At 52.1% G+C, this 13,780-nt stretch overlaps 5 protein-coding genes across 5 annotated transcripts; 4 read left to right on the forward strand and 1 right to left on the reverse strand.

Annotated features, from left to right (window-relative positions):
• Positions 1–115: 115 nt before the first annotated feature.
• Positions 116–865, forward strand: PtrM4_141110 (uncharacterized protein; the record flags this gene model as incomplete). The annotated part of the gene is made up of 1 exon (XM_001937879.2): positions 116–865. One exon carries the CDS (start codon positions 116–118, stop codon positions 863–865), a length of 750 nt encoding a protein of 249 aa, XP_001937914.2.
• Positions 866–2,862: 1,997 nt separating this feature from the next.
• On the forward strand, positions 2,863–4,941 carry PtrM4_141120 (UhpC, Sugar phosphate permease; the record flags this gene model as incomplete). Its single annotated transcript, XM_001937878.2, has 3 exons — positions 2,863–3,158; positions 3,211–3,350; positions 3,404–4,941. The coding sequence occupies 3 exons, from the start codon at positions 2,863–2,865 to the stop codon at positions 4,939–4,941; spliced, it is 1,974 nt and encodes a 657-aa protein (XP_001937913.1).
• A 2,782-nt stretch (positions 4,942–7,723) lies between these two features.
• On the forward strand, positions 7,724–8,283 carry PtrM4_141130 (uncharacterized protein; the record flags this gene model as incomplete). Its single annotated transcript, XM_066109499.1, has 2 exons — positions 7,724–7,966; positions 8,206–8,283. 2 exons carry the CDS (start codon positions 7,724–7,726, stop codon positions 8,281–8,283), a joined length of 321 nt encoding a protein of 106 aa, XP_065960421.1.
• Positions 8,284–9,704: 1,421 nt separating this feature from the next.
• On the reverse strand, positions 9,705–11,529 carry PtrM4_141140 (CBF domain containing protein; the record flags this gene model as incomplete). Its single annotated transcript, XM_001937876.2, has 4 exons — positions 9,705–9,710; positions 10,242–10,364; positions 10,419–11,298; positions 11,348–11,529. The coding sequence occupies 4 exons, from the start codon at positions 11,527–11,529 to the stop codon at positions 9,705–9,707; spliced, it is 1,191 nt and encodes a 396-aa protein (XP_001937911.2).
• Positions 11,530–12,176: 647 nt separating this feature from the next.
• PtrM4_141150 (ATP synthase subunit 4, mitochondrial precursor) lies at positions 12,177–13,067 on the forward strand (the record flags this gene model as incomplete). Its single annotated transcript, XM_001937875.2, has 4 exons — positions 12,177–12,207; positions 12,269–12,720; positions 12,773–12,995; positions 13,045–13,067. The coding sequence occupies 4 exons, from the start codon at positions 12,177–12,179 to the stop codon at positions 13,065–13,067; spliced, it is 729 nt and encodes a 242-aa protein (XP_001937910.1).
• Between the last annotated feature and the right edge of the window lie 713 nt (positions 13,068–13,780).

The following is a 13,780-nucleotide window of genomic DNA, read 5'->3' on the forward strand; positions in this document are numbered from 1 at the left end:
AGCTCAGCGTACCAAGAGAGGCCTTAATCCTGTATCAGCTGGTGCATTCATTAGGTCACTACTGCATGCGCGTGCGGCACCTTTGCCGTCACCAGCACCTCCATCGACGGCGGATATGAGCTTTCTGGGACAGACAACAGATGGCAACTCGGCTCCCTTTGAGGGCGAAGAGACTGGCCTGTTTATCAGCATGCAAGATCCTACAACAAGCACATCTCAACACACGAAGCGTGCGAATTCCGACGATCCGACCAACATTACCGCTGTAATCCCTCCGCCGATGTTGGCTTCCGATGGAACTGCCGCACCCGCAAATCTGATGCCTTTTCCTTCTGCGCAACCCCTCCGACTGTATAATCGTGGCAAAGACGACGAGCACTACGGCTTCTACAACTACTTCGATCGTTCGATCTTTCTGAAGCAGATCAACGGTACCAACCGTGGTGGTAACCCGGCAGATATTGATGGAGGAAGCACTAAAGACGCGGCGAACCTGCGATGCACATACTCACAGACTCGTTTCCTGGTACAGATCTGGACGCGTAGTAAGGACAGCAAGCCACTGCTGCAAAAGTCTGCCTCGAACGCGTCGGCTGTCTCTGCTCGGCCAGGTACCTTTCCATACCCTGTCACTGTCACGATCGATCGGCACGGTGGCGACCCATCAAAGAAGAACCTTTACTGCTACGAGATGGAGGATGACGGCTCCATTAAGAATGAGGAATCGAAGAAGTATTTCCAGTTTGAAGACCGCGGGTTCGGAGGCAATTTGGTCAAGAGCACGCAAGGGCAAGGGAACGCGATAGGGTCCATCGACGGTGGAACTGGCGGCTGCCGTTGCCAGTGGCAGAACTGGCTCAGTTGATGCCCCACTTGCCCGTTCTTTGTGAGAGTTTTGTTTCTTATATCGCATGAGGATTTCGGTAGATGTCTACACAGCGTCGGCATTGTCTGGCCAGACGCTTTCGCATTATTTCCATGTCTCTCGCTATTCCCATAATAGCCCTCGCCTGCACGCCACATGCTCAGGCAGATTCTTACATAATACCCCACGACTGCATGTCATTCTAGTATAAAACCAGAACCCCCGTAGTTAATACCAATGAGCATCTACTATTAATGAACACTTCACTGTACGCGCCACTATGATTCATGTGTGATTTGAGCATAGCAATGGCCGACTTGCGGCTCGGTCTGCCCGCTTAGGTGCGGAAGGGACTGGCTAGACCATGGATGCTAGATGCACTACGAGACCGAGTACCGTCGGATGGTACCGTAGGATATCTCCATGGAATGCCGGGTTCAGGGTTTTCGCAAGCTCCAATGCGGGATTAGACTTGGCACAGTGTTCACAGACCATGTAAATTCGTTCGATTCGTATTCTCCACGGCGGGGCAACGAGGCTCTAATGCGCTGACTGAATCGCCATGTCATCATCCTATGATAGCTATACACCGGTGGATTAGGATCGTTCATTTTGGTAGATGCAGGGTCCGTAATCGCAGAGGGATCAAGAACATAAGCAAGCTAGTCAGGGGCATCGTGGCAAGGGCGAATTCTCGGCCCTCATCTGGTCGGAAATAGCAGGCGCGATGTCACTCAACACAGGTGTATGCTGTGAGAAGTGTAGAGGCATGTGACGAATCTGGCGTGGGCGGTCAGACGGGATGCCGAGGAGCGTAGATCAATGGCGCTAGAGGTCCCTGCGCGCCCGCCCCGAAGGACCCCGCCACAACCATTCAACTCTGCAACGTGCTTCGTACCAGTCGGTGATTGGTCATGTCGCATCTCCATCTTTTGCAGATTTCGTCGTCTTAGATTCCCAGCACGACGGCAACACGGCAGGTGCGCGTCAGTGGCGTGGCTGTGAGTGTTTTTTCCGCTGCCATGCCTTGGAGAATTTGCTTGGTGGTGCTTATATCAGCCATTGCAAAGGCTTGTCAGAGACGTCATCGAGTCTGCCAGCAAAAACCATTTTCCACAGCTACAGATGGATACAAAAATCTGGGGACCAAAAGAGTAGGATTTGTAAATATGGGGCGCTGGCCAAGGATGTGTGTAGAGGCGTGCACTTTTCCTCTGCTTCTCGACCCAATTAGACACGGTTGAACTGGCTTAACCGGCTGGGATCTCCTGTCGCGTGAGGTCCTGCCGAATTGGGTGGGGCTACGAACTTTAGTATCTTCCTTCGAGGAGTCTCCGCCGGAAGCGACTGTCTCTACGCTAGAATTTTCTTTCTATGCGTGGACCTTTGCATGTACCGTACCGTGTATATAAGGTACCGCTGTGGTAGCCCTGCAGAGGGCAGCTTCGTTCATCCGAAATTGCGCCTCCATTGCGCTCCTGTCCTTATCCCTCTTGCAATCAAACGTGGCGTGTCTTTGCCTGACCCTCTCTTCTTACGTCTCGCACTGTCGTGGCCAAAGTAATCATTGGACATCACTCCAGGGATTTCACATCGCAGGCCTGCCCGTACGGTCTTATTGGAAATAGGGCTGCCTCGGAAGGTCCGGCGCCCATTAGGTTCTGGCATTGCGTCCCCTCCGAGATCCCACCGGCCACTAAGAAGCCATTGCGTTGAACGTGCTACGTCTCGGCACTACATGTGGGACTAGTCGTGCACCACAAACACCAATTATCAATACTCACCGGATCGTCTGCCGCCTAGGACTACGAGCAAAGCACATATAAGCTGCAACTACAGCCCGCCGTATCGGGCACTTACTCAATCGCTCCATCTTATCAACAAGATAGCGAGTCAAGTGCGGCATTTGTTGCCTTCTTCTTACCATGGCCAATTCTCAACATCATACGCCGCCATCGCTCCGCGACTATGGTCCAGCTGCCCCTCATGGGCCCAACATGACCGGCGAACATCAAGCGACCCAAGAGATGGATGTCCGAACCGACATGCGAGAAGATGAGGCCAATGTCTTTCACGCTCTGTTACATCCTGACGATCTCTACAATGCCAACGGAACTTACTGGGCTGATCTGCCTCTTGGCCAACGAGTCAAGTTCATTGGACAAGTCGACTCTCAAGAGGCCAAATCAGAGGCCAGCCACTTCTGGAAGATGTTCAAGAATGACCCGCTCGCTCCCATCGGTCACTACTTTCGTACTTGCGTAATCCCGGGTGCTGGTCTTGGTCTGGAAGGGTAAGTCACGATGCAATTACCTCTTATCATACTATTTCTAATCATAATCTAGTTACGTTCTCTTCTCCATTGGTAACGTCAGGCCACTTCTTCAGGATGCCTTCCCTCGGTGCTGGGGTAAGAATCCCGTGGATTGCGATGATACGTGGCTGAAAGCTATCGACTACCTCGAGATCTGCGGTATCATAGTTGGTAAGTCTGCATGAGCCCGTATTTTCAAAAATGCATCTTCTGACGAGGAAAAGGTCAAATTCTTGTTGGTGTTATTGGTGACTGGCTTGGTCGCCGCTTTGGTCTCATTCAGGATGCCACCATCATGTTCATTGGTCTGATCATGCTCACTGCTGCTTGGGGTATCACCCAAAACGGCTGGGTCATCTGCTATGTCTGGGCTCTTTTCTTCTACGGTATCGGTGTAGGAGGCGAATACCCCATGACTGCAACAGCTGGTATGGAGAATGCCGTCGGCTCTGGAAAGGTTTCCACCAAGGACGACCGTCTGCACCGTGGCCGCAAAGTCACCAGTGCTTTCCTGATGCAAGGCTGGGGACAGTTCTTCAACCAGGTCATCCTCATCATCTTGCTCCTGATCTTCCACGGCGGCTCAGCCCCGCCATACTCGAAGACTGTGGCACAGTGGACCTACCGTGTTTCTTTCGCTATCCCCGCTGTCGGAACCCTTTGGCTGGTTTACTTCCGTTACTTCAAGATGAAGTCTGCTTCCAAGCAGCTCATGCTTTCTAAGAAGAAGACCAACGTCACCGGTTACGATGTGCAGTCACTGAAGCTCACATTCACCTACTTCGGACCTCGTCTGATCGCGACGGCCGGTGCTTGGTTTGCCAACGATGTCTTCTTCTACGGTAACAAGCTCTTCCAGAACGAGTTCATTGCCATCATTACACCTGGCAACAAATCCGTCATGGTTGGCTGGTTGTACAACCTCATCAACGTCGGAGTTTCGCTATGCGGTTACTACCTTGCGTCCCTTCTCATCGACAACAAGCTTTACGGCCGCAAGTGGATGATGATAGTCGGTTTCTTGGCCGACTTTGTTCTCTTCATTGTGCCTGCTTTCAATCTCGAATTCTTCACATCGCTTGAAAACATCCACGCTTTCCAGGCCATGTACTTTCTTTCCTCGTTCTTCAACCAATTCGGTCCCAACAGTGTCACTTTCCTTGTGGCCGCCGAGGTCTTCCCCACGCCTGTTCGCGCTACTGCCCATGGCTTCAGCGCGGCTTGCGGTAAGGCTGGTGCATTGCTCGCTGCCGTCCTCTACAACTACATTGACACACAGACCAAGTTCTACTTTGTCCCCTGGTTCGGTCTTGCTGGCGCCCTGCTTACCCTCATCTTCCTCCCCGACACCACGGGTCTTGATCTCAAGGAACAAGAGCGTCGCTGGGCATACATCCGCGCCGGAAAGGAGCACGAATACCACGGCATTGCCATCCACTGGAAGCACCTGTCCTGGTGGGAGCGATTCCGTGGCCAGCACAATGGCTACGACGCCAAGCTCGACTACGAGCAAAAGATTACCGAGATGCGGGCCGAATGGGTCGAACGCCAACAGCACAAGTTCTCGGAGAAGAATGGTTGGGAAGGCGCAGAGGCGGACGAGGACGACCACATTGATGTGCACAACTACTTCAAGCGCACTACTGCTGGATCACCAAAGGATCATGAGGCCTTGATGCAGCCAAATGACAAGTCTGAGAGTAGTTCTTCATCAGATGACATTGTCCGAGAAAAAGACGTTCGAGAGAAGGATCAGCTCTAGATTTTGAGCTACCCATGGGGTGGTGGTGCATAGGAACATGGACTGCCCCCTTCCTTCTTCTTGTTCTTAGCGTTTTCTCCTTCTTTTCTCATGCATTATACCGGCGTTGTTCTCACCTCACTATGCGCACACGCTCGAGGCTGTAGTATGTACATATCCATAATCGAAATGACATGACATGACCGTGACATGACCATGATGATATGAGCAGAGTGCGGTGCCAGTGCAGTTGCAAGTGTGGTGTGTTGTTGAATCTCCCTGGTCTACGGGCCGGTAGGGGTAATACAAAAGTAAATATGTACGTGCGTGACAGCCTTGATTTATGCTTTATTTGATGGCCTCATGTTTTCAGCTTCTAGGAGCTTCTATGAGTACAACAAGGTGTCTTTATATAGAAAAGGGCGGCTAGCCAGACACCAATCCATGAATTCTAGAGTACATGTGCGTTTTTAGTATAACTACTTGAAGTGTCTAATCTCCGAATAGCGCTCCCGGCCACTTTCTCAACTAGCTTAAGATGGCTATACTAGAGTGATAATTGTCTGACTATCGTCATAACATATCATATGATAAGGGTGGGTTAAAGTAAATGAGGAAGCATCATCATGGAAAAGAAAGGGATCATGACAATGTCGAAAGATTGCATCCATGATTTTTGCTTTCGTGCAGTGTTTCCTCGGACAGCATCCTGGCCCTTGTGCAACCAAAAAATATCCGACATGATGCACAAAAAATTTCATGTGCCGGCACTGCATGCCGTGACAGATGTTGTTGCACCTGCCATAGTTAAACTCAACCAGCACAGTGCCAGGGGTATATTTTGCTCTTCCACACTCAGTAACAATCTGTGCCGATTTTGCGCAACACCGTTAAACTTTGGGGCCCGGTTGTTCTACCGCGGCACACTTACCCGCGCCTGTAGCAAAAGCACTAACCTGGGGGCGCGCGCGCGCGGCGGTACCGACGCCCAATCGGTTCGGGTGCAGAAGATTGTATCACGTTTCGCCAGTATCATGGTGACTGAACCTTGCGTACGGGAAAACAAGACGGCGCACAAAGCCATTGCATGTCCGCTAAACCTAACCACCGTGTTTCAGCGGTGGAAAGCGAGGGCTGAGGCGTAAACGACCAGCCATGCCCGTAGCTGGGGGCAACTATCAACCACCCGCTTTTTCTCCACGATGGCACAGTTTGGCCGAGACAGTCGCCGGGGCGAGCGGGCACGTTGAGATGTCGGTCTGCAATCTGCATGTTCGGTTGACGAGAGTGAGAGCGTGTGCAGGGCAAAGGAGCTATTCAGGGAAAACGCAATGCGCAGTAGAAGCTTTTTCCGTCGTGCATGGTTAGGCAGGCTAGCATCTCAGCGTTGCTCTAGTGCTTTTTTTTTACAACTGCAATCAGGCGTGCCATCTGCCACGGACTCATGGAGGAAAGCATCATGTTCGGGCTTGATGGCTCCGGGTGCTGTACGTCATGATCTCCCCTATCGCGGCCAGAAATCTCGTGACGGGCGTACCGAGATTAAGAACATGCGGACAGGCTGGTGCTTGGATGGGCCGACATGGTGTGACTGGGGTAATGGCATTGCCGTGCCTTTAGGCCCTGTGTTCCCATGTAGGTACAGATTAGATTTGGTGTTTCAATATATTGCGCGCTTGGTGAGAAGGCTTGCATGTGTGAGCAAGGTTTTCTAGGCGTCGGCAAAAGGAGAGAATGGTGATGTGTGTTGGAAGCTGCAAGGGACAGGAGAGATTGGGGTTAGCGAGGGACCAAAAAAAGTAGCAGCGCTCGAGGCCTCTGGGGTGAACACGCGTCCGCAGCAGTTAATGGGTTTAATGCGCAGAAGAAAAATTGGTTGCTGTCGAGATCGCCGGCGAGACTGTGCTAATCATAGTAAAGAGAGGCGAGAAAGGCGAAACAAGAGCAGAGACAGCGGTGCGCAAACAAAGCTGTCGAGCCAATGGACCGAGGCAGGGCGGACCCGCGACCTGGGCCGGGCAACGATCAACAAAATGGCATCCAAAGCTTCAGACGATCGAATCGCGACGACACTGCCCCTGGTACCCCTGACACTATGGCTGCTAGTTGCAACGCCGCTGGGCGGGAGGCGTTTGCTGGGCGGAGCGATAAGGTGCGCACAGGCGAGGGCGGTGGAGTAGCAGTGGAGAGGGCAGCGTGGCACGACGCGCAACCACATGAGTTATTGTTTAGGTAGCTATACGTGGTTGAAGAGTGGTTGTGAAGAGGCTAGAGGGGCTGACATGGCTGGTGAAGGAGAAAGTTTGGTACACGTCGTTGGGGGGAGCGTCGGCCCAATGACATTCCTATGCATAGCAATCAAAACGAAGCATTCGGCGCAATGCAGCCACTCAAGCAATTCGCGCGATTCACGCCACCGGGGACTAGGCTGGCCCAACGGTTCGAGTGGGTAACTTGGCTAGCAGGCGGCTGAAATTCTTGGAACGATGCTTGTCCATCTGCCAATAGCGGACTGGCCTCATGTCAGTGCGCTGTCCAGCATCGCTGTGTTTGCAGTTGCGCCTTCTTGACTGACCGCACGGGCCATTTCCAATCGTGGGTCCCAAGGTGACACAGGCAGCCGCAGCCTCGTCCCCAGTAAATAAATATCGAGCCCGCCTTTGCATTCCTCTTCTCTCCCCATCCACTCCCGTACAACAGATTCTACACTCAACCCAATCTCGAGTCGATCAGCCAGTCGTTATCCACACGCAGTAAACATCTAATACTCTACCCAACCCAAACAACCAACTTAATCATCAACATGCGTTTCTCCATCGCCTCCGTTGCCCTTCTGGCTGGTGCCGTCGCCGCCGTTCCCCAGTACGGTCAACCTGATGCTAAGCCCGTCCCCATCTCCCAGATCGGCGACGGTCAGATTCAGGCTCCTCCTGCCTCGACTGCTGCCCCTGGCATGCCTACTGGTACCGCCCCGGGTGTCCCTGCTGCCACCACAGCTACTTCAGCAGGTAAGCTTACGCCATTTACACCACTCTCTGTTTGCATGGTACTAATGATATCACAGTCACCCTCACTGCTACCCTCACCAGCACCAACACCATGGTCGTTCCCACCAACACTCCCGTTGCTCCCATCCCCTCCATGGTCACCCCCATCGTTGGCGGCAACTCCACCATGCCTGCTGCTGGTACCGGCGCTTCTTCCTCGCCTTCCTCGACTGGATCTGGTGCTTCCGCCACCTCTGGTGCCGCCGGTAGCGCTACCCGCAGCGGCTCTGCTCCTGAGTCGACTGGTGCTGCCGCTGGCAACATGGTCTCCTTCGGTGGCCTTGTCTTCGCCATCGGTGCTGCCGTCTTCGCTTAGGCGCCTGCGACCATCTTCTCGACCACACTTTTTTTCATTCTTCACGATATACCAATAACCCGGTCACGATTGGGTTTCGTCTTTGTTTAAAAGCACACTGGAGTAACATTCGAAGCATTGCACGGCGGGTTCTAATTGGGATTGGCGTCGTGTCGAGGCTATGACTGCATGGATCCACTAATGCGACAAACGTTCCACCGGACTCTCATGTTCGTCATGTATAGATAGTAATTCAATACAAGACTGGCGCCGAAAGGCACCTTGAAAATCTCTTCTCTGACTGCATTGGTGACTATGAAGTACGTGTACATGGATCAAAATCTCACCGTCGGTCCACCGGTAATTACCCCATCCTCGTATTCATCGCACCTTATCTATCAGCACTAGGCATGTGCCGCTGTGAACGATGGGTGCCGACAGGTCGGTCTCTCCGCTGGCGAGGATCGAGCGCCCTCGTATCTGGCAGAATACCCCATGTTATGTGTAACAGGCTCTCCAGTGCGAACTTGCTTCTCAAACACATACCCCTGCCATCAATAACCGCTTTTCTGCACAAGCATTACCCAACCCTATTTCTTCCACCCACACCCACACCTTCACAAGCCTACCTAACCGCCCGCCCGACCAAGGCCATGCCATGCCTAAACAAACGACACTACAACTTCGTTTCAGAATCAGACACAAGAGACAGCAGGCGGCGCCTCCGTAACCCATATATCCCGCATTAGTCCTGTCTCTTTCTAGCCCTGGCGTTTTTCTAGGCTTGCATGTACCGGCAAAACTGCAATACATAGTGCAATCAATCCATCTAGACTGAACAGAGTTTAAGCCGGGGTATTTGTGTTCCTGGCTACTGATTCTGCGCAAGCTTTTTCGGACTTCCTGCCGGGCCCTGTTGCTAGTATGTACTAGTAGAAGTAAGTGGTTTTTCCGGGTACCTGGTGCTTTCATTTAGTTTTTTTTTCTTGGTTTCTGTTTTTTACGAGTACGTGCTCAGCTGTCTTGTTTTGCGTGCGTGCGAGCGAGCTGTGAAGCTTATCGTCGACGCCGTGTTGTTTTACGCGCGGGGGCTGTAAAAGCTTGGTAACGTTAGTCGCGACATTGCCTTTTCTTCCAACTACCCCACATGCCGAACCGCGCAATCGTGCAACCTGGGACGACAAAACGCAGGTTCTCAACGCTGCAATTATGACGATGTGCTGCGCATATGCACGCGTGGTGTTATGTCGTTCAACAACAGTGTTTGGGTCAGGGTCGATTTGCTCCGTCATCAGCCACGCGTCAGAATCAACCGGCTTGGTGCAATTTCAACAATGTACGCACGCACGTCTTGGTCGTGGGTTGCGGGTTGCGCCAGGAGGAACAGGTGATTGCCAGAGGCGTATGTTGTGAGCACGATTACGTCGCCGGCTGGTATTCGGTCATTTCTGTCTGTGAGCGGGGAAGCGTGTGTATGTGTATCATCCGCACACATGAGTCTTTGGAGTGGCCAAAAGAGGGTCGGAAAACATTGTTTGGAGACTTCAAGGAATCAACTATACAGCTATACCATGGCAAGTAATCACCTGGCTACCGTCACGGTATATGATGAGCTTGCTCATTAGTCAGTGCACAATTCAATGTAGCGACGACAAGCTCATCAGGGTGCATTAGTTCCGCATGCCAAGCACACCTGGGTGACGTGAAATACTTGACATCCTAGTTTGTAGAAGCTACTGTATGCGCCAGATAGGTCTATTAGGAGTATAATAGCGGGGTATAGAGGCTACTGTAGACGCCAAATACGTCTATTAGGAATGGCATAACGCGGTTTACCTACACTGTCACTGTCAAATAGGTGTAAGTGTAAAACTAGCAGTGGGCACAGCAGTGAACTGGGTATCATTCTTCTAATCCGACTCCGACTCCGACTCCGACTCCGAGCCCTCATTGTCCATCGATGGTCTAGCTTCTATGACGTGTGTGAGCAATTGGCCTAAAGGATTCAATCCTCCCTCTTCCGCAGTGAGTATGTGTTTTGGTATTTCGAATTCAATTTCCGGCTCCTTCTTCAGGTCGCGGTCGAGTTCAATGTCGAGCAACTGCAGCGTGTTGTTAGTAAAATGATAAGTTTGTATAAGAACGACAAAACCTACTGCGCTGTAAGAGTGGTCGAGGAAATCCTCCAGATTGTACGCCCGCTTTGTGAATTGTTCCGAGATGATCTTGGCCAACGTCGCCACGTTAGGGTGGTAGTGCGATTGCAGCGCCACCAATTCCCAGACACTGCTCTCAATCGCATTTGTGAGCATAGGGTCCTGCTCCTCCATATCGAATGGATCGTCCATGCCCTCCTCTTCTAGCTCCTTCTTCAGCGCGGGATCCCGGATCTCGCGGTGCATCATAAATGTGCAAGCAGGATGTCTCTTGAACATGTTGTAGACCCAGGGTACTACTATGACGACACCAGCTGGGGGTCCGTGTAGTGCTAACCGCGAGAGGCGCTTGATGAAGCTAGCGACGAGCGCGGCGGGCAAGTGAGAGGACGACATGAACGTGTCAAGGAGCCGGAAGAAGCGTGAGCGGTGCTTTGAATGCATAAGACCGTCGTCTAGGAGAGAGTAAAGCTTGAGGTAGAATGACGGGTAGTCGAGGTTCTTCTCCGAGATGAGGTAGTATAGTCCAGAAAGTGCCATTAAAGATGTTGCACCACCCACATTGTAGGAGTCGGTCAGAAAGTCGGCCAGAACCTCAGGTTGCTGGAACCATGGCGCCATCTGATAGGAAAATGTGGTCAGGATGGACTTGCGCTGTTCCTTAGTCATTCCTGTGCGCATTGTTGCCAACCAAGCTCCTTGCGCCTTCTCCTTGTATGCCTGGAGCGACGATATCGGGCTCTTCCCTTGTACCTCAACGTAAAAGTTTTGAATTTCGGATTTGGACTTGGGGACTTCGCCGAGCGTGGCTAGCAGGGACATGCTGTTCGCAACAACGACTTGTCGTGTTGTGTCTGAAAGCTCGCCATCCAGTATATCCCTAGTCATGTCAGAAGATGCTATCATGTTTGACATATGTATGTACTCACTTGATCTTCTGGAAGGTCAGGTACCGAATGTCGTCGAACTGCTTGAAGTACTTCTCTGCAAACTCCTCCCGGGTCATGTCATCTTCTGGCAAGCTCAACAAAACCCATATGAGCTGAGGCATGAGCCCGTTCTTGAGCTTGTAGTCCCTTTGTGATTTCGACTCTTCCTTCACCAAACGCATGACCAGCGTCAGGGCCACAGATTGCTTTGGGGGGTGCTCGCTGCGGAGGAAGTCGTCCAAAAGTGTAGTACAGAGCTCTTTATAGCGCTCCTTTAGCCAGGACACCACGACGAGCTCTGCTTCGCTCATGCCCTTGCTCTTGACCATGTCGCCCGATACCAATAGTCGTGTGAAGACTCGGCACAGCGCAACCGCAGCCAGAATTGAGCCGTCATCTTCTGACTGCTTTGCCAATTTTATGAGAGTCGCAATGTTGTTGTAGTGTTTTCGCGATTCGACAATTTGAGCTTCGAGCTGCAGGATTTCAGATTGGATGTCTTCGCCGTCGTCGCTAGGTGATTTGCGCCGGCTCTTCGATTTGGATTTGGATTCGCTGCGCTCTGGCTTGCTTGGGTCCCTCTTCCTCTTCACACCAGACATGCTGGCCGACTTTGTACCCGACATGTTTTTCTGAAGCGCGTGTTTCAACCCAGCGTCGAGATATTCGCAGGCGCAAAAAGTTGACAATGTCGAAAAGTTCAGGGCCGGGCGAAGTTCGGCTAGCGCATCGGCGTCGGCGCTTGGCTCAGGATTGGTACCGCAACATCACGAAAAGCTAGCTCTTGACGACGACCAGCACCCCAACTCCCCACTCTCATCAGACAGCAATGGCCTCACGTCTAGCCAGGAGCGCGGTCGGTGAGTAACAGCTATCCGATGACGGTGCGATGCCATTGACCCCATTACTCACCCACAATAGGCGCCGCCCGTCTCCGCCCATCGCTTCCTCTCCGCACTCTTCCCTCCATCGCCTACCAGGCCCGCTACAACTCCAATGTGCCCCAGGAGGACCCCAAGAAGAAGGCCCAGTCCGTGCTCGACTCGATACCCGTCCCCGGAAACAGCCCCCTCACCAAGGCCGCTGTACTCTCCGCCGGCGCTGGTTTGAGTGTCGCCGCTATTAGCAACGAGCTCTACGTCGTCAACGAGGAGTCCATTGTCGCCCTCTCGCTGCTGACCATTTTCTGGGCTGTCGCCAAATACGCTGGACCTGCGTGGGGAGAATATGCGCAACAACAGGCCGACAAGATCTCCGGCATCTTGAACTCTGCCCGCCAGGACCACACTGCCGCTGTCAAGCAGCGCATTGAGAGCGTCCAGGACCTCGGTGGTGTCATTGATATCACCAAGACCCTCTTCGAGGTTTCCAAGGTGCGGAATTATGATGGAATGATATAGGACAATGGACTGATATCTTTTGTAGGAGACCGCCAAGCTTGAGGCCCAGGCTTTCGAGCTTGAGCAGAAGACCGCTATTGCCGCGGAGGCCAGGTCCGTCCTCGACTCCTGGGTCCGCTACGAGGGCCAGGTCAAGCAGAGGCAGCAGCGCGAGCTTGCCGAGTCCATCATCGCCAAGATTGAGAAGGAGCTTGAGAACCCCAAGACTCTCAAGCAGATCCTTGACCAGAGCGTCACTGACGTTGAGCGTACGTTTTTACTAAGATTGAAGGAGATAAATTTACTGACAATGTATAGGGATCGTTTCCCAGAAGGCATAGACGTCCTGTGACATCCACCGGCCAAGTTCAATCAATGTTACATAAATCTGTGCAATAGTCAAGCTTCTTCAATATAGAGTACCCAAGGCTTGGGAAAAGGCCGAATTGATCTCATTGTCGTTATGGCTTGTTTTGTCATTGTCATGTTTGTTAGTGATGACAGCCCCTCAATTCAAAGGCTAACTAATCTGAAGTCATACGAAAGCAGTTAGTGTAATATCTGGCATCTGAAGACATATACATCCCACCCGGGTGCCGAAAGAGACTTGACATACTAGGGGGAAAAGGCCACTGTAGTCGCCAGACACGCCTATTAGGTGTCAAGTATTTTATAACACCCAGGTGATCCTATCATCCCTCCAGTCCACAGTCATTGCCAGCTTTGAGGTATCTTATCTCTCAATCACATCCGTATTGTGAATACACGTCCAGCTCTGGCATCCTCTGGGCATCAGAGACTGAGAGATGCCCAGGTGTGGTTGTATCGTGGCCGTGACAATGCTGACTTCTTACAATACCAACACGCCTAGTCAAGCATGTATTAAGCTACATCAGATGAGCAATGTCGTAAGCCTGTGCCAGAACCTACGTGCAAGCGGAAAGCAACATGTACAGGGCGTTGATAGGTAAAGGTGATGTCGAGGTAAAGGTAGACAGCCTGGGAACAGCCGTCGGTAGCCCCATATATAACGTCTTGTCATCGCCAACCTTCT

This window comes from Pyrenophora tritici-repentis, chromosome 8 (genome assembly GCF_003171515.1).
Source record: "Pyrenophora tritici-repentis strain M4 chromosome 8, whole genome shotgun sequence".
In the NCBI taxonomy this organism is placed as follows: Eukaryota; Fungi; Ascomycota; class Dothideomycetes; order Pleosporales; family Pleosporaceae; genus Pyrenophora; species Pyrenophora tritici-repentis.